The sequence below is a fragment of the Rhincodon typus genome, chromosome 12 (assembly GCF_021869965.1).
Source record: "Rhincodon typus isolate 14 chromosome 12, sRhiTyp1.1, whole genome shotgun sequence".
Lineage (NCBI taxonomy): Eukaryota > Metazoa > Chordata > Chondrichthyes > Orectolobiformes > Rhincodontidae > Rhincodon > Rhincodon typus.
The window spans coordinates 5,046,692-5,069,905 of record NC_063343.1 but is presented as its reverse complement, the minus strand read 5'-3'; the positions used below and the strand labels follow the sequence as shown (position 1 = coordinate 5,069,905).

At 44.2% G+C, this 23,214-nt stretch overlaps 1 protein-coding gene across 1 annotated transcript in view; it reads right to left on the bottom strand.

Moving 5' to 3' along the window:
* Window positions 1–23,214, bottom strand: part of LOC109911258 (slit homolog 3 protein-like) — a 614,108-nt gene that overhangs the window by 43,742 nt on the left and 547,152 nt on the right. Inside the window, exons 23-28 of the mRNA XM_048603610.1 lie at window positions 22,649–22,720; window positions 21,551–21,622; window positions 14,240–14,403; window positions 11,402–11,526; window positions 8,762–8,859; window positions 2,546–2,685 (exon numbers count right to left, since the gene is read on the bottom strand). Coding sequence (XP_048459567.1) covers window positions 2,546–2,685; window positions 8,762–8,859; window positions 11,402–11,526; window positions 14,240–14,403; window positions 21,551–21,622; window positions 22,649–22,720 — 671 coding nt within the window. The remainder of the gene's footprint in view (window positions 1–2,545; window positions 2,686–8,761; window positions 8,860–11,401; window positions 11,527–14,239; window positions 14,404–21,550; window positions 21,623–22,648; window positions 22,721–23,214) is intronic.

The following is a 23,214-nucleotide window of genomic DNA, read 5'->3' as shown; positions in this document are numbered from 1 at the left end:
AGTTTCCTGATAACACAATATGGAGCTGGAGGAACACAGCAGGCCAGACAGCATCAGAGGAGCAGGAAAGTTGATGTTTCAGGTCAGGACCCTTCTTCAGAAATGGGGAGGGGGAAGGGAGCTGGGAAATAAAGATCGAGAGGAAGGGTGGGGCTGGGGAAGGTAGGTGGGATGGTGATAGGTGAGTGCAGGTAGGGAGCGGTGGGGATTGGTCAGTGAGGTGGGAGGAGGGGATTGGTGGGAGAGAGGATGGACAGGTTGTGTCAGGTCAAGGAGGCGGGGATGAGAGGGAGGGTTGGTCATGGGATGAGGCCGGGGGTGGGGAGATTTTGAAACTGGTAAAGTCCACATTGAGACCATTGGATTGTAGGCTCTCAAGGTGGAATATGAGTTGTCGCTCCTCTAGTTTCTGAGTGGCGTCATTGTGACACTGGAGGAGGCCTAGGATGGACATGTCGTCCAGGGAGAGGGAGGGGGAGTTGAAATGGTTGGCGACTGGAAGTTGTTGATGTTTGTCGCAAACAGAGCACAGGTGCTCTACAAAGCAGTCTCCGAGCCTCCGCTTGGTCTCACCGATGTAGAGGAGGCCACATCGGGAACAGCAGATACAATGGACCACATTGGCGGATGTGCAGGTGAACCTGCTAGTTTCCTGTTGCCTTCTTCATGTGTGTTCTTCTTCAGGGATCCTCCTCTTGCAAGTGGCCATTGTCCATTATGGTTCCAGCTCTTCCACCATCACCAACGATGTTTCCACTGACAGTCATGGCTCATAACCCTAAGTATGACACCCCTCACTTAGCTGTAGGATGCCTCAAAAAGGGGCAAGGCTGAGCACTTGTTGAGGTCTCAAATCACCCACCTCCACTAACTCCCAGCATCCCATTTTAAGATTTACATTATTTACATTGAGATAGGTGCATACATGGGACACAATAGTGTGAGTCAGGGACAATATTCAGTCAGATCAACTAACAGCAGTCTGGCTTTCCAGCTGGAACAGCAAAGCACTGTGGGAACTGAAGGCATCCCTGGAAGACCAAGGCGAGGTTACACATACAGGATTGCAAAGTAATTATTTTAATATCCATTTCACCATGGAAAGAGGTAATATTTGAAGGTTTCGGGCTGTTTATCATGGAGTCTATGTCAGCTTACCGGGAAGGGCTCTTGTGTGTGTGTTCTTCGGCTGAAGTGAGAGGATTGTCCATGGAGTTGGGTTGCCTCTGATCTGGTTAGAATTAGGGAAACCCTCATTATTTGACCTCCGTTTTTAATCCTCTTTATAGACTCTATCCTTTGTGGTTTAGATGGGAGTTAATCCTTGCCTGGGAACCACATGCCAGCTCTCAAGGATGAAAAGCATATGCACATGTGGGACGCATTGTGAAAGCTTAGAAATCGCAGAACGCTCTGGAGAGAATTTTTTAATGAGCCACATAGAAACGCCCTGTGTTTTCTTTGAATGTGCATTTTATTGCAGATTCTTCTCAATTTTCTCAAAGGTTTTTCTCTGCAAAGGTCGCGGGATTAATTTCGGGGTGTTTTAGAAAGTTTGCTTGATTGATTGGCAGCTCTCGAGGGAGGGACTTTTCCCGTACTGGGGACTTAATCAAGCGTGTGTACGGATGCCGTCCACAGAAGTGCCTGAGTGGATTGTAATAGTATTGGAGCCTCCCAGAGAAAAGTGATGCTGGGATCCCACTGCAGTTTGTCAAGCAAAGGGCAAGACACCCACTGTCCACATGAACACCTGTCTCCAGAATCTGTTAGGCTGATGGTCCAGGATGCCATGCCTACTCTAGAACCTTTCCTAAATGGCTGCTTCCCATGTAAGGTCAAGTTCTGAGCTTATTTAAGGGGATTAAAATGGAGACTGTTCCAACTTGGTGGCCACACGTGTGCACTTTTTTTATGGTGCTGTTTTAAGCTCACATCCATGAATTTGGGTTCAAGATGAACTGATTGAGGAGAAGGCAAAATCAAGAACTTTGTGCAGGCTTGGTCTTCCCTATAACACTGTTTATTGTAATATTAAGGCGAAATCTTTATTCAGAGACATACCAGGCTCTAATCTTAGAGCGTTGCAAAACTATTCCACAAACTCAACCACCCCATGCTGGTCAGTCTACTCCACAGCCTACTTTGCAGAAGTTTCTAACATTCCCAAGACTAGGCTTTTCCAAGCTCTGTCTAATTCTCTGTGTTGTTCCCCTTCTCTCTCTTCTGAGCTCTGCCCACCCTCTGCTGTTTGCGCCCAGTGAGGGGCAGCTCTGTGACTTCTTTGCAAGACTGCTCCAGGGTCCTAAGCCTTTACACACACTTTCAAACAGGACACTCGATTGGAACGCAGAACTGGCAATGTGACTCCTACTCCCCTTCCCAAGCTTGGGATTGCAGAGATTAGCCTACACGAGTAGTTCCTATTTTGTGTGGCTTTGCACTGCTGGCTGAACCCTGTAAGAGAAGAGACTTCAAGTTTTTTTAAACAGGTAGTAATTCCACAGCTGGAAATCCTGTTCTTGAGATGCTATTCCATCCATACCTGTGTAATTGGGTGGGCAAAGACAGGCGTAGTTATTGATTCCATCTACACACGTGGAGTTATTTTCACAGTCATTATCCTCGCAGTCATCAGGATTTATTTCGCACAACTGCCCTTCAAAACCTGCGGGACAAAGGCATCTGGAACAAAATGAGTGAAAGGAACTTAAAAACACACTGGAAATTACTGAATAAGTGCTGAATAGCAATAAGAAATGGGATGGTGAACACAGAACAGGAGTAAGCCATTCAGTTTCCCAAGCCAGCCTTGCCATTCTAGATCAGAGCTCATTGATTATCTCAATGCTACTTCCTTTGCTTTCCCCATACCCCTTCAGTCTATAAGACCAGAAGACATAGGAGCAGAAATTAGGCCATTCAGCCCATTGAGTCTGTTCCACCATTCAATCATGGCTGACAGGTTTCTCAACCCCATTCTCCTGCTTTCTCCCCGTAACCCTTGATCCCCTTGACAATCAAGAACCCATCTGTCTCCGTCTTAAACATACTCAATGACCTGGCCCCCACAGCCTTCTGTGACACTGAATTCCATAGATTCAACACTCTCTGGCTGAAAAAGTTTCTCCTTATCTCTGATCTAAAAGGGCTTCCCTTTACTCTAAGGCTGCGCCCTCGGGTCCTAGTCTCTCCGACCAATGGAAACATCTTCGCAACATCCACTCTGTCCAGGCCATTTGGTACTCTCTAAGTTTCAATTTCAAGTCAGAGAGTCATTGAGTCGTATAGCACAGAAACAGATCCTTCGGTGAGAACATAATCCCAAACTAAACTAGTTTTGGGCTCTTCTTGAATTTAGTTAATGAGTGAGCTTCCACAGCCCCATGGGAGATAGAATTCAAAAGATTCACCATTCTCAGTCCGAAACGGCTTTTCTTTCGTTCTGAAACTGTGACCCTTGGCTCTAGAACCTAGAGTAGGGAGAAATATTCCTTTTTGTATCTTCCACATCTATCCCATTAAGAATTCTGTAACTTTCCAAGAGGTCACTTTTCATTCTTTGAGGCTAGAAATACTGTGATGAGTAACTCATCTCCTGACCACGCCGTGCCCCAAAAAAAAGCTTGTCCAAGACACAAGTCAGGAGTGTGATGGGATACTCCCCACCTGCCTGGATGTGAGTACAGCCCCAACAACATTCAAGAAGCCTGACACCATCCAGGACAAAGCAGCCCGCTTGACTGGCACTACATCCACAAGCATCCACTCCCTCCACTACCAATGCTCAGTAGCAGCAGTGCGTACTATCTACAAGATGCGCTGCAGAAATTCACCAAAGGTCCTCAGACAGCACCTTCCAAACCCAAGACCACTTTCATCTAGAAGGACAAGGGCAGCAGATACATGGGAACACCACCACCTCCAAGTTCTCCTCCAAGCCACTCAACATCCTGACCTACAAATATATCTCCGTTCTCTCTCTGTTGCTGGATCAAAATTCTGGAATTCCCTCACCAATGGCATTGTAGGTCAACTCAAGTGTTTCAAGAAGGCTGCTTACCACCACCTTCTCCAGGGCAACTAGCGATGGCTAATAAATGCTGGCCCAGTCAGTGATGCTCACTTTCCACAAATGAGTTAAAAAAAAATATTCTTGGGAGCAGTCTGGTCAACTTCTGTTCTATTCTATCTATTTCAAGCATGTCCCTTTACTTGCAAGGAAACCGGAACTGCACACAAAACTCCAGGTAGGGTCCCCCCTGCGTTCTATACAATTGACTCCAGGTTTCATTTCTCCTGTACTCAGTTCCTCTTGTGATAAAGATAATTATACCATCTGCTTTCCAAATTGTTTGCTGCACCTGCAGGTGAGTTTCCAATGGAATCCGAACAAGGACTCTAGGTCCCTTCGGACACTTTCCAATCTGTCACCATTTAAGGAATGTGGGGATCTGATTACAAATAATTTGCCCTTCGTCTCAGTTTACAAAGCGTACATTCCTTCTTTGCCTCAGCTCCGTCGGCCAAATGAGCTAAATACTGCTGCCAGATTAAATAATTGTCATAGTTATTCCCTTCATGAATTTGGATTTGAGTTTAGTCTAAGAGACAGAAGAAAAAAAAATCTCCGTCCTGAAGATTTCAGGACTAGTCTATGCAGTTTGTTTTAAGGTACTGCCTCATTGGTGAAGCAACATCAGGATGTCTGCTGCTCAGGATTGAATCATGACATCAGGCTTTTAATAATTGAACTTCCTCATATTATGAGGTGGTTAACTGTAAACCAGAAGGCCAGCTCTCTCTTCTGAAGATACTCTGCCCCCAAGACCTTGACTGTCCCTCTCAATAGATCTACCTAAATAACCCAGAAACTGTGCCATCCTGCTTCTTGCTGGGTAAGAAGCTGAGGACTTCTTAACCTGCCACTCTCTTTGATCTGTGGAGACATCTCGACCACCCGATTCCTCAGTGTAAGTAGGGTCAGCCCAACTCAATGAGAATGGTTTGACCAAGCTTTCATTCTCTCCATTCTGACATAATGACTGCAATCTTTAGGCAGTGATCTGAACGGCAAAGGAAAACCTCTTCTAACAATCATTTCTCAGTTCCCACGAAATGAAAATTAACTTCAGAGATACATAAAGCAGGATTTTCCTTTTAAAGGAATATAGGCAGTATCTGAATGTGGGTACTTCTGGCAGATCTCACCTTCATTGGGAGGGAAATTGGAGGGGTGCGATTCACAAGGAAGGAACTTGAACTTAACAGAGACATTTGAACTTAGGGTGAAGTTCAAGCATACCCTATACTGGCTGTTGTAAGTGCCATAACCTAGAGGGTGGAGTCATAAATTCATGGAGCAGATGTAACTATTCTTGAAAAGAAGGTCGGTCTGTTTGACTGAAATTTTTTCTTTATTAAGTCTCCAACTCTTTAAATAATAGGAAAAAAAACAACTGGATGACGCCAGTGATTGTTTAAAAAGGACTATACTAATTGCTTGAATTGACAGGCCAGTTGATATGGAATCTGTTTGTGTACTGCTTGTTAACATTTCCTGACAGACTATTATCATTTTATTACAAAAGCTTGACTGAGTTTCAAAAGTTTAACGTCTTCAGTGATCTCTGACTTTGACAGCTTAAAGAATATTTTTAAAAAATAGCTGTTTTTGATGTGGGCTATGAATACAAGTTTGTTTGCTTTTAGGAGATTTTACCTTAAAAGGTATGAGAAGGCTTCACAGATGGCAATTTCCTTCATTGCCAAGATTGTAAAGTGAGAGCTCTTCTTATTTTTTTCTTACTTACTTTTATTGCAGCTGTACATGACCCCTGCCAATGATGAATACTAGGCAAGTTGGCAAGGACAGTGTAAGGAGTCGTGGGGGTCATGAGTGGGGTTCATCACGTTGGCATTGAGGAGGCAGTAAGGAATCAGGCAGTGGGGTGAGTGAGGGCTGGAGTACCTAACTGCTCTTTTATAAGTGGAGCAAGGATTCAGAGCAGCATGCTGGGCCTTTTAACCAGTCTGCCTTGACAATCTCCCACAGCATCTGGCTTCTGGATCTGTTTCTCCAAATGGTGGGCCTGACTCCATTTTGTACCTACCCAGAGAGTTTTGTGGTGGGATCTGAGGTGGTTGGAAAATTTCCTGTCTTGAGCTACCTGCTTCAGTAATGACAATCCAATCCAAGACTAATGTTTATTCAAATAATATTGAGAATTGACTGTAAAATTCTGTACTAATGTCACAAAGACGCATCTCAATGCACACAGTACAGCACCTGTACTAAGATAATGGTGACATCAGCAAATTGTGACTTCATTCCCCACACACTTTTAATTTCAACTTTCTAACTACACCAGAGATTTGTGGTAAGAAAGGCTAAATTAATGCAGATTCACAAAGGTCAAAAATGTGAATTTTATTGGGCATTTACAGATTATATTTATTCCTGCACTGGATCATTGGACCCTATCCAGAGTAAACAAAGCTGTCTTGGGCTTTGGTTATTGATGCAGTAGGCCAGACAAGAGCATGACATTATTATTTCTGAACCTAGTATACGAGACTGCAGAAAGTTCATGGGAGCTTAGTCATAGTCTCTGCCCAGAAATAACACTTCAAAAGACGCAATCATTCAACCATAAACCCCCAATAAAATCAAATTAATTTCCTGGGAGATTTTCAGATACTATCATCTTTCAGAGCATGAGAGTTTCATTTTCTGCTCCAGGCAATGAAGAAAGCATTTTTAAAAGATAACAGATCCGTAAAATCTAACGCAGCAGCCGAAGACATGAATCTGCCACCATCTCTCCGATGAAGACTCTACACTGGGGTATTTTTGAAGCTGAAATTCTGAGCACTGCGTAACCTTTTTTAGGTTAACACAATACAATTTTAACATCCTCCTAATGAATTATTATGAATGATCACAAAGGCTTCACTTTGTCATTGTATTAGAGCTGACAACCAATTGTTTGGTTTGCAAATAAAAACTCCCCCATTTGCTGAACGTTCCTTTCTTTGAAACAACAAGGGCAATTTTCAATTTACATTCTCCTTCACACAATTAATATAGTGGGCTTTCAGTGATTCTATAATCCTCGATAGAAATGCAAAACAGGACTGACTGATCAATGAATGAACTCTTGTGCCGTGTACCAGTTGCATTATAAAACCCAGGAAGCTCCCAGGCAGTTTGTGGTCACTTTCTCTGGCAAATACCTCACCATGATGTGGGGGTGCCGGAGTTGTACTGGATGGACAAGGTCAGAAGTCATACGACACAGGTTATAGTCCAACAGATTTATTTGAAATCACAAGCTTTTGGAGCGCTGCGCTTGCATCAGGTGAAGTCACTTACCTGACAATGGAGCAGGGCTCTGAAAGCTTGTGATTTCAAATAAATCTGTTGGACAAATATCTCACCAGTTACCTCTTGAATATGCCAACATGTTTACTGCCTAGCTGAGTATCTGGTTCAATAAATCTACCCCTCTCAAAGTAAATTGAAACATTTCACCTTTGCACTCAAAATCAGTTCAATCATTGTGGAGTTTGTCATTACCTCAAAGGTATCATTGGAGGTCAAAGTAATCTCGAATACTTCAACAAGAACCAGTTCAGATTCTTCTCTGTTCTGAGGAAGGGTCACCGGACCCGAAACGTTAACTCTGTTTTCTCCTCCACAGATGCTGCCAGACCTGCTGAGCATTTCCAGCAACTTTGTTTTTGTTCCAGATTCTTCTCTTCCCTACTGTACCAGTACTCTCAGATTCTACATCAACACCCTCACCAAATTCAAATAGCTAAAGTGCCTGATCCAAGTCATCAAGTTAATATTGCACCCTCTGTCCCCACTGTGTTCACTGTACCACGTCCCATGGTAACTTTTTCAACATTTTAATCCTTCAGATGTGAACTTGCCCAGCAAATCTGCAATAAGGTTTCCAAGCAAATCCCATCGCTGGAAGTCATGAACTGAATTATACAGGGTGCCATGCTCTCCATCTCCTTGACTAAACTGTCAAGGGAGTCAATACCCCACTTCCACCTCCTCCCACAATCCCCGGGGATAAAATGGCTGCCCTGCAAGAATGCAATGACCATTTGCCTGTTCACCGACTCCCCGACAGTGTGGAAGTAGGCCACTCAGCCCATCGAGTCCACACCAACTCTCCAAAGAACACCCCACTCAGACCTGTACTGTTGCTCTGACCCTGCATTTCCCCATGACTAATCCGCCTAACCTACTCAGGTATGGGGCAATTTACCATGGTCTAATCCACCCTAACCTGCACATATTCGGACTGTGGGAGGAAACTGGAGCACCCGGAGGGAACCCACGCAGACACGGAGAGAATGTGCAAACTCCACGCAGACAGTCGCCCGAGGGTGGAACTGAACCCAGGTCCCTGGCACTGTAAGGCAGCAGTGCTAACCACTGAGCCACCGTGCCGCCTGCATGGTGGCTCAATGGTTGGTGTTGATGGGCTGGACGTTGGATGCCCAGGGACTGGAAGTCCCACTTCCTCTGGGAGAGTTTCCGCTACTCATAGGCTGGGAGTATTTGATGTGTCAGTAACACCAGCAGGGCTCTGGGTAGTGGATGTGTCTGCTGGGAATCACAATGGGGTCGTGCAAGTGAACTGTACACTAGGTTATCCTTTAAATTCCCAGCTACAAAGCACGATTTGACAGTCAGTAGGCCTGAAATCCATCTTTGTCATTTGATTATTTAAATTTGCACCTGAATCCACGCTTCTCTCCCTCACTGAGGCGACAGGTCCCTCCGTTTTGGCATGGGCTGTTCATGCAGGCGTTGATGGGAACACTACAATCCTGGCCCTGTGAGAACAGAAGGATCAGAGAAATTACTGACGTCCCCTGAAAAGGAGCATAATTCCCCAGCCGGCAGATTAATGTATGTGCAGCCATCCAGAGCTGCACAGTGCCTCGCAACCTCTCCAATTTCTTCCATTCCCATGGTGAAAGTGGTGATATACATTGGGATTTGGTCCGATAAGTAGTTACAAGACGTTGGTACCAAAGCCAAGTGGTCTGTTTCCAGTTCTGAGTCTGGACAGAATTAGTAAGCGACTCAGGCGCACTGGCCATCAAACATAAGTTTAATTTGCATTTTACCACAAGGGGTTTACTAAAAGCAATGTTAAACAGGACACACGCACACAAAAGCTGGGCAGCACCAGATGGGAGCGAACTGCTTTCTTAGAGTCAGGTAGAGCCATAGAAACCAGAGTCAGGAGGTCACACTGCCAGAAGGAACTCCAATCATATTCTCAACCAAAGTGCACGTGTATGCGATTTTTTATATCCTTGGAATTGCAGCATAGCAGTCAGGACCAACTGGAAAATCAGCAGAGAACATATGGCTGAAGTCCCATGTCCACTTCCCTGCAGAGTTCACAGAATCCCTACAATGTAGACAGAGGATATTCGGCCCATCAAGTACCACTAACCCTCCAAAGAGCATCACATCCAGACACATGACCCTACCCTATAATCCTGCATTTCTCATGGCCAATCCACCTAGCCTGGACACTACAGGACAATTTAACCTGGCCAATGCACCTAACCAGCACATCTTTGGGCTGTGGGAGGAAACTGGAGCTCCCGGAGGGAACCTATGCAGACACAGGGAGAATGAGCAAACTCCACACAGACAGTCACTTGAGGGTGGAATCAAACCCAGGTTCTTGGTGCTGTGAGGCAGCAGTGCTAACCACTGTGCCACTGTGCTGCCCTAGTCTGATATCCTACCACAACTATTGAAGCTCATACAAGAAGAACACTCTCTGGTTGAAATGGCTAGGCCTTGGAACTGAAGTACAGCCAGCATGAGTCAACATCTTCTGCAGAGGAAGGACACCTTTAGAATAGCAAAAGGTCTTACCATCACCATTCAACACCATGTGCTAGCAGAGACAGCCAATGGAACACAGATCAGAGAGTGGTGGAGAAGGATGTACCATCTCCTCAGAAGGGAAATCCACCTGATAAAGGACAGAGATCTTCTCTCTCAGATGGCTGTTCAGGATTCTGTTAGCTGAGATTAGAATCACCCCCCAGCCCAGTTCCCAGCAGATGGGAAGTGAATAATTCGATTCAAACAATGAACTGCAGATGCTGAAGATCTGAAACCAAAACAGAAATTGCTCAAGGAACTCAGCAAGTCTGAGTGACCTTGAAGTTCTGAAGAAGGGTCACTGGACTTGAAAACACCAACTCTGCTTTCTCTCCACAAATGCTACCAGACCTGCTGAATTTCTGGATGACTTCATCAGAGCTCATCTGGACTCGAAACATTAGCTTGCTCTCTCTCCATGGATGCTGGCGGACCCGCTGTGAGCTCCAGCAATTTTTTGTTTTCAATAAAGAATCCAGCGTCTGCAGTAACTTGCTCCTACAGGAGCATTTCAAAAGTGGATACAAACTTTAACTGGGAGTGCAGGCAGTATAAATGAACAGGTCTTGATGTGCTAAGTGCAGAGCAGAAGAGTTTGGAATGACCTCGAGTTTACAGAGGGCATAAAGTTGAATGCAGGCTCATAGTGAACTGGAATAGTTTAATCTAGAGGTAACAAAACGTGTGGATGAGGGTTTGAGCAGCAGAGGATCTGAAGCAAGGATGGAGTCTGACAAGTTCATTGATGTGGAAATAGACTTGTTGAGAACCTGGAAAGCTCAAGTTGGGGTCAAATATGTCACTACTTGTGAACTTTCTCCCCTGTTATTAAACAATCTGCTGACAGTCCCTGTTGAGTGTGTTACTGTGATAGCAGACAGTGACTATGTTTATGCAATCACTCTCTCAGGGTGATTCACTGGAGACTCAGCATGCAATTCCCTCAGGAAGGATTCAAAACTGACAGGGAAATAGAAACATCAAGGGGTACTTTGAGGTTATAAACGAGCAAATGAAATCACTCTTGCGCAGCCAAATGACAAAGCATATCGTAATCCAACAGCATGTAACGTTCCCACTCAAAACATAATTTCTTTCAAATACGTTGCATTCCCAAACAAGAAAGTCTCCATCAAACCAGAGAAAACAAAAGCTGTCATGGCCAAATTGAACCAGATCATAAAAGCTGAGGAAATGGATAGCAGATGTAGAAGGATTGCTTTTAACAAATGCAGCAGTAGGATCGTGGTATTATTGTTAATTTTGGGTCTGGGAGGTAGGGACGTGTTAGAAAATTTTACATTCCACGTGGCAAATGTCTGAGCCGATAGAAGAGATTTTTAGGGTGAAAATCCTCCAATCCAGGAATTAAACTCCATTTTGTGCCCAAGGCAATGTTTTTAGTAAAGATAGCTAAGAGAGCAATCTGACCATCTTTATCTCTCCTCCCAATTGCATTCTTACCTTAAAACCGTAGGGACAGGTACATCTGTAGAACTCAACTGGGTCACTGTTACAGGTCCCATTGTTTTTGCAAGGGCTGGACAAGCAGGGATTGCACTTGGATAAGATAGCAATGTTCAGTGGACCTGAAAGGATAAAAGGAACAGATCTTATTGGAGCCCAAGATCACTAGATTACTCCTGCTATCCAGGAATCCCAAAGCATAATGATTCTGTATTCCCCACGCAGCATGAACCCTGCACTTGTTGCAGGAGAGTGTTCAAGATACTGGGGTGGCACGGTGGCTCAGTGGTTAGCACTGCTGCCCCACAGCCGCCAGGAACCTGAGTTTGATGCCACCCTCGGGTAACTGTCTGTGTGGAGTTGCACATTCCCCCTGTGTCTGCGAGTGTTTCCTCCGGGTGCTCCGGTTTCCTTCCACAGTCCAAAGACGTGCAGGTTAGGTGGGTTGGCCATGCTAAATTGCCCATGGTGTCTAGGGATTATGCAAGCTATGTGGGTTAGCTGTGGAAAATGCAGGGTTACAGGGACAGGGATAGGGACAGGGTGGGTCTGGATGGTATGCCATTGTGGACTCGATGGGACAAATGGCCTGCTTCCACACTGTAGAGATTCTATGACACCAAATTAATATTGAGATAGGGGTGTGGTAGAGGGTTGTTGTTCAGACTGGAGGCCTGTGACCAGTGGTGTGCCACAGGGATCAGTGCTGGGTCCACTGTTGTTCCTTCTTTTTTTCAATTCATTATGAGGACATCATTGACCATTTATTGCTCATTCCTAATTGCCCAGAGGGCAGTTTAAGAATCAACTGCATTGTTGTGGAGCTGGAGTCACATGTAGGCCAGACTTTCCTGCCCTAAAGGACTTTAGTAAACCATATGGGTTTTTCTGACAATTGAAATTCCCAACAATCGATTCATGGTCATCGTTAGACTCTTTATTACAGTTTTTTTTGTTGAATTCAAATTTCATAATCTGCTGTGGTGTGATTTGAACCCGTGTCCCTGGACATTATCTGGGTCTCTGGATTAATTGTCCAGTGATAATACCATTAGGTGTCACCTCCTCTTTATTTGTCATTTATATAAACGATTTGGATGAGAATACAGTAGGCACGGTTAGTACGTTTGCAGATGACACCAAAATTGGTGGCATAGTAGACAGTGAAGAAGATTATCTAAGAGTACAATGAGATCTGATCAACTGGGCCGGGGGGCTTAATGGCAGATGAAGTTTAATTTCGATAATTGCGAGATGTTTCATTTTGGAAAGACAATCCACTGCAGATCTTAGACAGTTAATGGAGAGTATTGTTGAATGGAGAGACCTGGGGGTGCAGGTACATAGTTCCTTAAAAGTGGCATCATAAGTAGACAGGGTGATGTTGAATGTGTATGGCATGCTTGCATTCATTGGTTGGAGCATTGAGTACAGGATGGGCTGGATGGGCAGGGACTTTGTTCCCTGGAGCAAAGGAGGCTGATGGGGTGATCTTGCAGAGGTTTATAAAATCATGAGGGGCATAGATAAGGTGAGTTGCCACGATCATTTCCCCAGGGTAGCGGAGTCTAAAAACTGGAGAGCAGAGAGTTAAGGTGAGAGATTTAAAAGGTACCTGAGAGGCAATTTTTTCACACAGAGGGTGGTGCGTATATGGAATGAGCTGCCAGAGAAAATGGTAGAGGCGGGTACAATTACAACATTTAAAAGACATTTAGACAGGTACATGGATAGGAAAGGTTTAGGGGGATATGGGCCAAACGCGGGCAAATGGGACTAGTTCAGTTCAGGATGTCTGGTTGGCATGGACTGGTTGGGCTGAAGGGTCTGTTTCCGTGCGGTAAGACTCTATGACTCTAAGACAGTTTTCAGTACAAGCCAGTTAGCTTGTGGCAGCAGATGTGCACACCTTGATCTCTTTTGGAACAGTAGCTATGAAATACCTTTGGTCCCCTTCCTTGTGGAGGGATGTAGTTCCATTGGATGCAGTTCAGAGAAGGTTCACTGGATTGATTACAGAGACGAGGGGTTTGTCTTATGAAGAGAAACTGCACAGTTTAGGTCTATACTCTCTGGAGTTTAGAAGGCTGAGAGGAGATTTAATATATGATGCTAAAGGGGATGGATAAAGTAGATACAGAGAGGACATTTCCTCATGTGGGGCAATCTACAACAAGAGGTTATAACTTTAAGATAAGAGGTGGCAGACTTAAAACAAAAACAAGGAGAAATTACTTCTCTCCAATCTGTGGAATGCACTACCCCAGAGTGCAGTAGACGCTGGGAAACTGAGTAAATTTAAGGGGGAGACAGACAGATTTTTAACAAGTAATGGGTGAAAGGGTCATGAAAAATGGGCAGGGAAGCGGAGTTGAAACCGAGATCAGATCAGTCATGATCATATCAAATGGTGCAGCAGGGCCTGAAGGGATGAGTGGCCGACTCCTGTTCGTAGTTTTTATATTCACCTCTGTGTCAGTAGGTCCCATACACATCAGTCCTTCCAGCTTACACAGTTCCGAATTCTATTTGATTGGCAAAACACATTGGGTAGACTACTCCTCGTGCAGAACTTTATTGGATGGGACCATATATCGGAGAATTAAACACAGAGGTGATTGATAATTCACACTTCTGACGTTCTGATCATTAATTTTCCTAAGTCAGGAATGGTACAAGTTGGACTGACTGATTCTCCTACCTATACTGGAGCCTGAGAAATGGACTCCTGGATGTGGCTTAAGTGCTTTCTCTCCATAATGTTCCTCCTCGATTAGTGATTCCAACATGTTGGTGCACGAGGCTACTTTGAGTCACTTTTCCGACACAACGTACCTTTGCAGTGGAACTTGTTTGTGGGCGTTGTGAGGAGGAGTTTCTCGTTCATGTCTTCCGGTCCTGTGCAGCGAGCTATGCCTGGCTCCTTGTAGCCTGTCTTCACCCATTCAGACAGCCAACGCAGGTTACAATCACAGTACAGAGGATTAGCCCCAAGGGCACTAGAAGCAGACAGAAAGAGGGGAATGAAAGCTTTTGATGGGTGCCCAATGGGTCATTTTAACCTCTCTCGCTAGATCACCCCTCCCCCCAGGAAGAACAACACTTTAACCCCAACCTGTGACAACAAGGTGTAGAGCTGGATGAACACAGCAGGCCAAGCAGCATCATAGGAGAAGAAAGGCTGACGTTTTGGGCCTAGACCCTTCATCAGAAAAGGGGGAGGGGAAGGGGGTTCTGAAATAAATAGGGAGAGAGTGGGAGGCGGATAGAAGAGGGATAGAGGAGAGGATAGGTGGAGAGGAAACAGACAGGTCGAAGAGGCGGGGATGGGGCCAGTAAAGGTGAGTGTAGGTGGGGAGTTAGGGAGGGGATAGGTCAGTCCAGGGAGGACGGACAGGTCAAGGGGGCGGGATGAGGTCCTCATCCTTCCCCTCCCGCTTTTCTGATGAAGGGTCTAGGCCCGAAACGTCAGCCTTTCTGCTCCTATGATGCTGCTTGGCCTGCTGTGTTCATCCAGCCCTGCACCTTGTTGTCTCGGATTCTCCAGCATCTGCAGTTCCTACTATCTCTGTTTCAAAACACCCAACCTGTCCCCTGACTTTAAAGGAGAACTACACTGCTTGGGGTGGAAGACTTATCGCACCCGATGCTAACAGGCTCCTCACAGGTGGGTACTTCAAAACAAGCGCCATGAAATTAAAGGTCATGGCCACTCTGGTATAAGAGGTCAGATTACACTTAAAGTCAGTACAGGCAGCAACTCATGCAGGGAATTCAAACATGAATTCTGATGCGTTTAAATTTCCTGATGAACTGCAAGGATTTTTAAAATACCTGCGTAAGTGCTGGCAGAACAAAATCAATACACTCATTTCAAAATTATGCACTACGCATAGATGTGTTTCATTTTTAAACAGTCTACTTTCCTAACAGGTTAAACATACCAGTGCCAATAACTGACCCCACCTTCTCACAACTGTATCACTTAGTGAGTGGAAAATTTGCAAGGCCAGAAGGGTTACCGTTAATGATAACTATACTGGTGGCACGGTGGCTCAGTGGTTGGCACTGCTGCCTCACAGCGCCAGGAACGTGGGTTCAATTCTGCCCTTGAGTGACTGTCCGTGTAGAGTTTGCACATTCTCCTTGTGTCTGTGTGGTGCTCCAGTTTTCTCCCACAGCCATCTAACCTGTAGGTTAGATGGATTAGCCGTGCTAACTTGCTCTGTATTGTTCAGGGACGTGCAGGCTGGGTGGGTTAGTCATGGGAAATGCACCGGCGATAGGGTGGGGCGCTTTTCAGAGGGTTGGTGTGGACTTGATGGGCCGAAGGGCCTGCTTCCACTCTGTAGGGGTTCTATGATTGTGGTTATGATACTGGGCTAGCAATGCAGAGATCTGGAATATGATCTGGAGGCAGGACTTTGCATTCAATCACAACAGCTTGAGAATTTACATGAACTCTTGAATAAAAAGCTGGTATGAGTAATAGTGACCACGAAACAATGGGACTGCCAGATAAAAAGAACCCATCTGATAACTAATATCCTTCAGGGGAGGAAATCCTTATCTGTTTCGGTCCCCAGATGCATAGCAAAGTGAATTGTAACAGTAGTTCTTAACAGCTCTTTGAATTGGGCTCATAATGGCAACACACTGCCACTTTTACAGCAATTAGGGAGGGGCAATAAATGATGGCCTTATTAGCTACATTTACATCCTGAGATTTTAACAAATCATTGCAGCCCGTCTGCCAAATGGCAACAATTCCAAATGTGTGGATTAACACTTAGGAGCAGATTCAGGAATAACTGCCCTTGGGAGGTACGCTCAGGAATTTGGAAACGGTGATCAAATAGAATTATCCCGCAAGAAATGCCATTTGGGCTATCCTACTCAGGCATGGTATTTAGTAGGGCCATTCAACCAATCCCACTTCCTTGCTTATTCCTCATTGGCCTGTAATATGCTTTTCCCTTATTCCTTCTGATTTTCCATCCATTAAAAGTCAGAGACACTTTCATTTTGGATTTGAACTCAATTGGATTAGCCTCACCTACCAGAAATGAGACAATGATATTCCATATCAATATTCCACCCAATCCTTCGCCAAAATGCGCAGTTCATCTTCTGTATGCTGCGACCCTGATTTATTCAAGGGTTGCAAGCCACAGTTTAAGCCATGACTTCAGTAAAGGGCAACTCGAGAAACGAAACTCCAGCCTGCCTCAGCCAGAACTGGGGCTTAAACCCCTGCTGTTCTCACTGTTATCAACCACACACTTGTCATGTAGCCAATGAGCCCCCCTGCCCTTACAGTGCATCGTTAACCATGGTTACATTTAGACAACTCCCCAGCCACGACAATATGTGACGAAATTGGAAGCGGGGACAAAAATGAAGGAACTCAGAGTCGAATTGCATTGACAATTATGCTCACTGGGGACTTCACATCGGAACATGGAAGACAGAGGAGAATCATTGTCTAATTTTGAGCTTGATTTAAAACAAACGGGGTTAGAGGTGAAACAGCAGTATCCCACTGCACCCAACAGTTTCATAAAATGGTCTCTCAGAAGAATACAGAAAGCAGATTAGGGAAAGCGCAAGTTTAAAAAATGTGCGATTTGGCATCTTCATTACCGATAGTGCTATGAACTATGCATGAAATAACTCAACAGAGACTCTTGTTTAATAAGCAAATGATAATGCAAAGCATGCATTGTAAATCGTCTTAACTACAACTGTTAAACCAGCAAATGGAGAACATTAGTGCAATAATTCCCGACGAATATATTAGTTTCAACCAGTCCCTACATCCCTTAATCCTTTTTATACCTACATACCTGACCAGCTGCACATAAAAGTTTAGTTTTACTCATAACCAACTTGAAAGACATGCATGCTTGTTTCTGATTCTGTTTATCAAAGCTGAGTTGCTTTGGTTTATTTCATGGTGGTTAAATTAACGCAGAAATGGTATTGTCCTTTTAATGGAGTCCAGAAGTGTCTGGCTATTTTGTTATGTTGTTCCAAGGTACATTGCAAAGTGCTTCATCATCACAATGACAGATCGAATAGCAATACTTTACAATGCTGCCACACTTTGTTATTCTTAAGGAGGCAAGGAGTTGAGTGAAATCTGCTAAGTGGCTTGGTAGCCAAGAAGTTCAGCTCATTAATAAAAAGCCCCTTTCCAGCTAAAATCGTTCAGTCATCCAGAGGAAATTAATAGCTCAATCACTTAGCAGATGGAGGTCCATTCTGTATTATGGAAAGTTAAAGAAAATTTACTTTAATTAACTATCATTATACACTTGTGAGAGTTTAGTAAAATAATATTTGTTTAACTGTTAACCGACAGGGAAAACCATGTCCAATTGACTCTCCAAATGTGTGGCTAGGGTTGGCTGCCAGCTCAGGCTAATGAAATGAAAATCTTCCCTCTCTACTGGTGGTCAGGCACTTTAGTCAAGATAGCTGTATTGTCACTAAGCTAGTAATTCAGACACGGTAATGTTCTCAAGTCTTAGGTTCAAATTCCACTATGGCACATGATGAAATATAAATTCAATAAATATTTGGAATAAAAGATAGTGCTGACCATGAAACCATTGTCAATTTTTGTAAAATCCCATCTGGTTCACATATGTCCTTTAGGGAAGGAAATCTGCTGTCCTAACCTGGTCTGGCCTACATGGGACTCCAGGCCCACTCACTGTAAAATACCCTCTGATATGCCCCTAGCAAGCCTCAAAAAGCACTCAAACTGGACAGTCATCCTGGCATTGACTAAGGGATGGCAAACAATAGCAAACTAGCCCAGTCAACCCTGCAAAGTCCTCCTATCAAGATCTAGGGGTGAGTGCCAAAACTGGGACAACTGGCTCACAGATTAGTCAAGTAACAGCCTGACAGAGTCATACTCGAGGACTCATATATTACAACATCCCAGACACCACCATCATCATCCTTGGGTATGTCCTGTCCCACCGCCAGGACACAGACTTAAAACGAAGGCCATGATCACCATTCGTGATGGGTAGGGGGCTGCAATAGACCTTAGTACATTACAGCAACAAGCCCTTTGGCCCACCACATCTGTGACCATGATACCATTCTAAGCTAATTTCATCTGCTTGCAGATGGCCTGTGTCCCTCTATTCCCCACCTGTTCATGTGTCTATCTAAATGCACCTTAAATGTTGCTGTTGTATCTGCTTCTACCACCTCACCTGGCAGCGCCTTCCAGGCACCTACCACCCTCTCGGTAAAAAGGTTTCCTCACACATCTCCTTTAAACTTTTCTCCTCTCACCTTAAACCTATGCCCCCTAGTATTGGACATTTCCACCCTGGGAAAAAGACTCCAACTGTTCATCCTATCCATGCCTCTCATAATTTTATAAACTTCTTTCAGGTCACCCCTCAGCCTCTGACGCTCTCATGAAAACAACCCAAGTTTGTCCAATCTCTCGTTACAGGTAATACACTCCAATCCAGGCAACATCTTGGTAAACCTCTTCTGCTCCCTCTCCAAAAGCTGTCACATTCTTCCTTTGTGTAGCAACTGGACCTGCTGACAATACTCCAAATGTGGCCTAACTGAAGTTTTATACAGCTGTAACATGACTTGCCAACTTTATACTCAGTGCCCCAACCAATGAAGGTAAGCATGCTGTATGCCTTCTTTACCACCTTACACACTTGTGTTGCTACTTTCACGGATCTATGGACTTGGACCCCAAGTTCCCTCTGGAAATCAATGCTCCTAAGGATGCTGCCACTGTATCCTTCCATCTTGCATTTGACCTCCCAAAATACATAACCTCACACTTGGCCAGATTAAACTCCATCTGCCATTTCTCCACCCAACTTTCCAACTGATCTCTGCCCTGCTGTATCCTTTGACAACCTTCCTCACTATCCACAACTCCACCAATTTTTACTGTTGCCTGCAAACTTACGAATCAGACCACCTACATGTTCATCCAAAGCATTCATATATATTACTAACAGCATCCCAGCACTGAGCCTTGTTGGACATCACTGGTCAGAGACATACAATCGGAGAAATGCCCCTCCACAATGACCCTCTGTTTTCTATGACCAAGTCAATTTTGTATTCACCTTACCAACTCACTGTGAATTCTGTGTAACTTAATCTTCTGGACCAGCCTACCACGAGGGACCTTGTCAAATGCTTTAGTAAGGTCCATGTAGACAACATCCACTCTCCTACCCTTATCAATCATTCTTGTCACTTCCTCAGAAAAACTCAATAAACTATCTGGCACTTCAATGCACCACCCTGCTCTCTGGCCAACATCTCTGTCTCCGGCTTGCTACAGTGTTCCACTGAAGCCCAGCGCAAGCTGGAGGAACCACACCTCATTTTCCGCTTGGGGACCCTACAGCCCTCTGGACTCAATATTCAGTTCAATAATTTTAGGGCCTAAACTCTCCCATGTCCCAGCTCCCGACCCCACACACCAGGCCTTGTTACCACATTGCCTGCCACTAGACACCCGCTGTTGTTAGTCACTAACAGTCCCCATTAACAACTATTCACCCTCCCAGCCTGATCGTTAGCAACTCCTCTGTCTGTCCAACTGTCTTTCTCTCTCTTTGGGCTCTATCTTATCGTTTACTCCCTACCCCACCCACGTCCCTATTTTCTGGATATAAACTGACATTTTCCCAGCCACCATCAGTTCTGAGGAAGGGTCACTGGACCCGAAACATTAACTCTGTTTTCTCCTCCACAGATGCTGCCAGACCTGCTGAGCTTTTCCAGCAACTTTGTTTTAGTACTTGAATAATCTCATTGCCAAAGTACAACCGAAAAGATGAGGAAGACATTCAGGTGTGCAGCACCACAGTATTCCCATGTACCATGGCTGATCCACCTAGCCTGCACATCCCTGGAGAATTTTGCACGGCCAATTCACCGAGCCTGTACATCTTTGACTGTGGGAGGAAACCAGAGCAAACCCACACAGGCACAGGGAGAACATACAAGCTCCACAAAGACTGTCACCCAATGCTGGAATCAAACCCAGGTCCCTGGTGCTGTGAGGGAAGAGTGCCAACCCCACTATACCACCATACCAACCTACTACATGGAGGTGTACTGAAAAAGGCGTGTACTGAATATAAAAGTTGCAATAATAACAAATTGTGCCTCTGCAACCAATCATAAGAAGAATAAAGCAATAAATGGTTAGGGGGTGAAATCTTCTATCTCCAAAACACCAACAATACTCAAGGAAAACATCAGCACAAGAAGCTAATTCAGAAAGAATTTAAATTCACAATGTCACTTCTGCAGCTCATTATTGGGGGAAGTCACTCCTTCTGCAGGATGGACAGTTTCAGCAGCTATAGTAATGGAGTTTAGTAAAGTCTGCTGCCAAAATCTACCCAGAATGGCTGAGAAGTGAGTCTCAAATTCATAAACTTATTTCAGTTGAGGCTGCAGCAAAACACAAACAACATTATAATGTAATTCCCAAGGAAGGCTCCTTTCAAAAATGAAAGCAATGTTAAAATCAACCAGGAACACAAACTGCAGACAGATTGTAAAGAATTCTGCTTCTAGTTTACTCGTGACGGTGTCACAGACTAATATTCATATTCTGCCAACTTTTATGCCATTAGTTTGAGAGAAACCAGACCTGCAATGGTAGCCCTGATAATAAAAACTCATAAACGGATATAACCTAGCGATAAGTCTTGAAGTTTTCAAGGGATGAGGCTGGGAATATTTCCTTTGGCAGCTTGTTCCACTGTGGGAAGAAAGATTGTTGATATTTTCTCGTCAATATAATTTATCTTCGTAGCTTGTGTGGCTATCTACATTGTGTCTTGTTATTGCTGGAGGGCACTAGGTACTTGTTCTCGTCAATTCCAACCAGTCCATTCCATGTTATATTCAACATGGTCAGGCGATCTGTCCTCTCCTATGCTGTGGTGATTCGTTTTCCATATCATTGATCATTGTAACACGAGTGTATCTCAAATATCGTGCAGCACATCTTTGGAGTGTTTCAATCTTACTTATATCTCTTGCCATTTAAGGATAGTATACTCAGTTTTCTTCAGATGGGTTACATCTTTGAAGAAGAAAAGGCCCTTATTTACTTACAGGTGAGATAGTGACGATAAACCACTGAATGCTCCGTTAGGAATGGTGGAGATGTCATTACCGTGTAGGGTCCTGTGTTTAAAAAAACATCTTTTAAAATTATATCAATGGCTTTGTATAAAATCAAACAGAACCATGTTACACATTGGAAGTATTATTTTTTAAAGTTGAAAATACCTATTACATCCTTTGAAAAGATGAAGGAAGAACTTCTTCTGTTATCTTTAACTGGTTTGTAGTGCAAGGGATCTTTGAAAATGGGAAGAGTAACTCTGGCTACGTTTACATGACCGATGTGAATCATACACAGGATCAAATATAGCTTGGGTTGTAGCATACACAGGATAATGCACACGCCATGTTATGGCACAGACCAAATAGCACAGGAGTGTAATGCAGGGAATAGCCAAAGGCACCAGTATAGGGGCTATTGCCTTGGGTCCAGGGTAGTACACAAGGAGTAACACACATTCCTATCCATCCATCAGATGTGGCAACAGTCAGGCTAAAACCTGCTACAAGGCACGAACACATCATGAAGTTAAAATGACTTTGTACTAAGAGAGCAAACATGCCTTAGTCAGAGAGAATGTTAGGCAGTGATATCAAAAGTGAATGCTGCTCCATCACACTTCACTTCTCCTAGGTTTATACCTTGTTTATCCTGTGTGAAAAATTGCTTTAATTATTTTTACTGCACATTTTTCAAGTCTCATCATGTTGTGAACTGAGTTCAGTAATATCCCAACCTAATGCTGGTTCACTAATGTTCTTTGGGGATTACCTTTCACACTTTGTCCAGAGTGACCTAATCTATGCAAGTCAAGCGGGAATATAAAATATTTTCCAGAAACAATGTGGGACAAAATTAAAATGGTTACTCAGGTTTGCGAGATGGAAATGGCATGTGGAAAGTGAGTGAATTGGAAGGGGTGGGCAGAGGTAGAGAATTGGAGTAAGGGGAGCAAGGTCTGAGGGCCTTCCAGAGTTTGGGACTCTCAGCAACGGCGCTCCACATTGTGAAGCCAGGGTAAAGTCGACATTGGCCATTCCTCACACACAAAGTTTGTTTCAAGTAACACTTTGCTAAATACTTACAACAACCTCAGAGATTTCAGACCGTCGAAAGCATGAACGGGAATGCACCTCAATCGGTTGTAGCTCAGAATTCTGACAAAATATACATTAAGAATGAGTTAAGTTATGATCTGGGGGGCCACAGCTTCTAAAAATTTTAAATAGAACCAGACACTTCTATGTTCTGACGTATTATTCTTCATTCTTCACTAATGATTAATAGGATTCTTATTTGCTGTCTGAAATACCTCTATTTTCGTCTAGTGGGCTGGTTCAAGTAAAAGGCACTGCAGTTGCATTCTGGCAATGTTAACCCCTGGATAACATCAGCTTTAGTGCCTTCCTCCTACTCTTACGGATGCTCAAGCTCACGTTACATACGGCCAACACCACCCTCATCCTGAACCAGACTTTGAGAGTGAGGCTCACAAACAGAAAGCTGGTGTATCAATCCAGTTACCAGGTGAGCTCTTGACAAACAATTTGAGAGGCAAACTATTTACCTCGCACAGCTCTACAGTTAGAGTAATTCCATGTATTTATCCCCAACTATGAGCAGTACTTCCGATATGTATAAATTTGTGGTA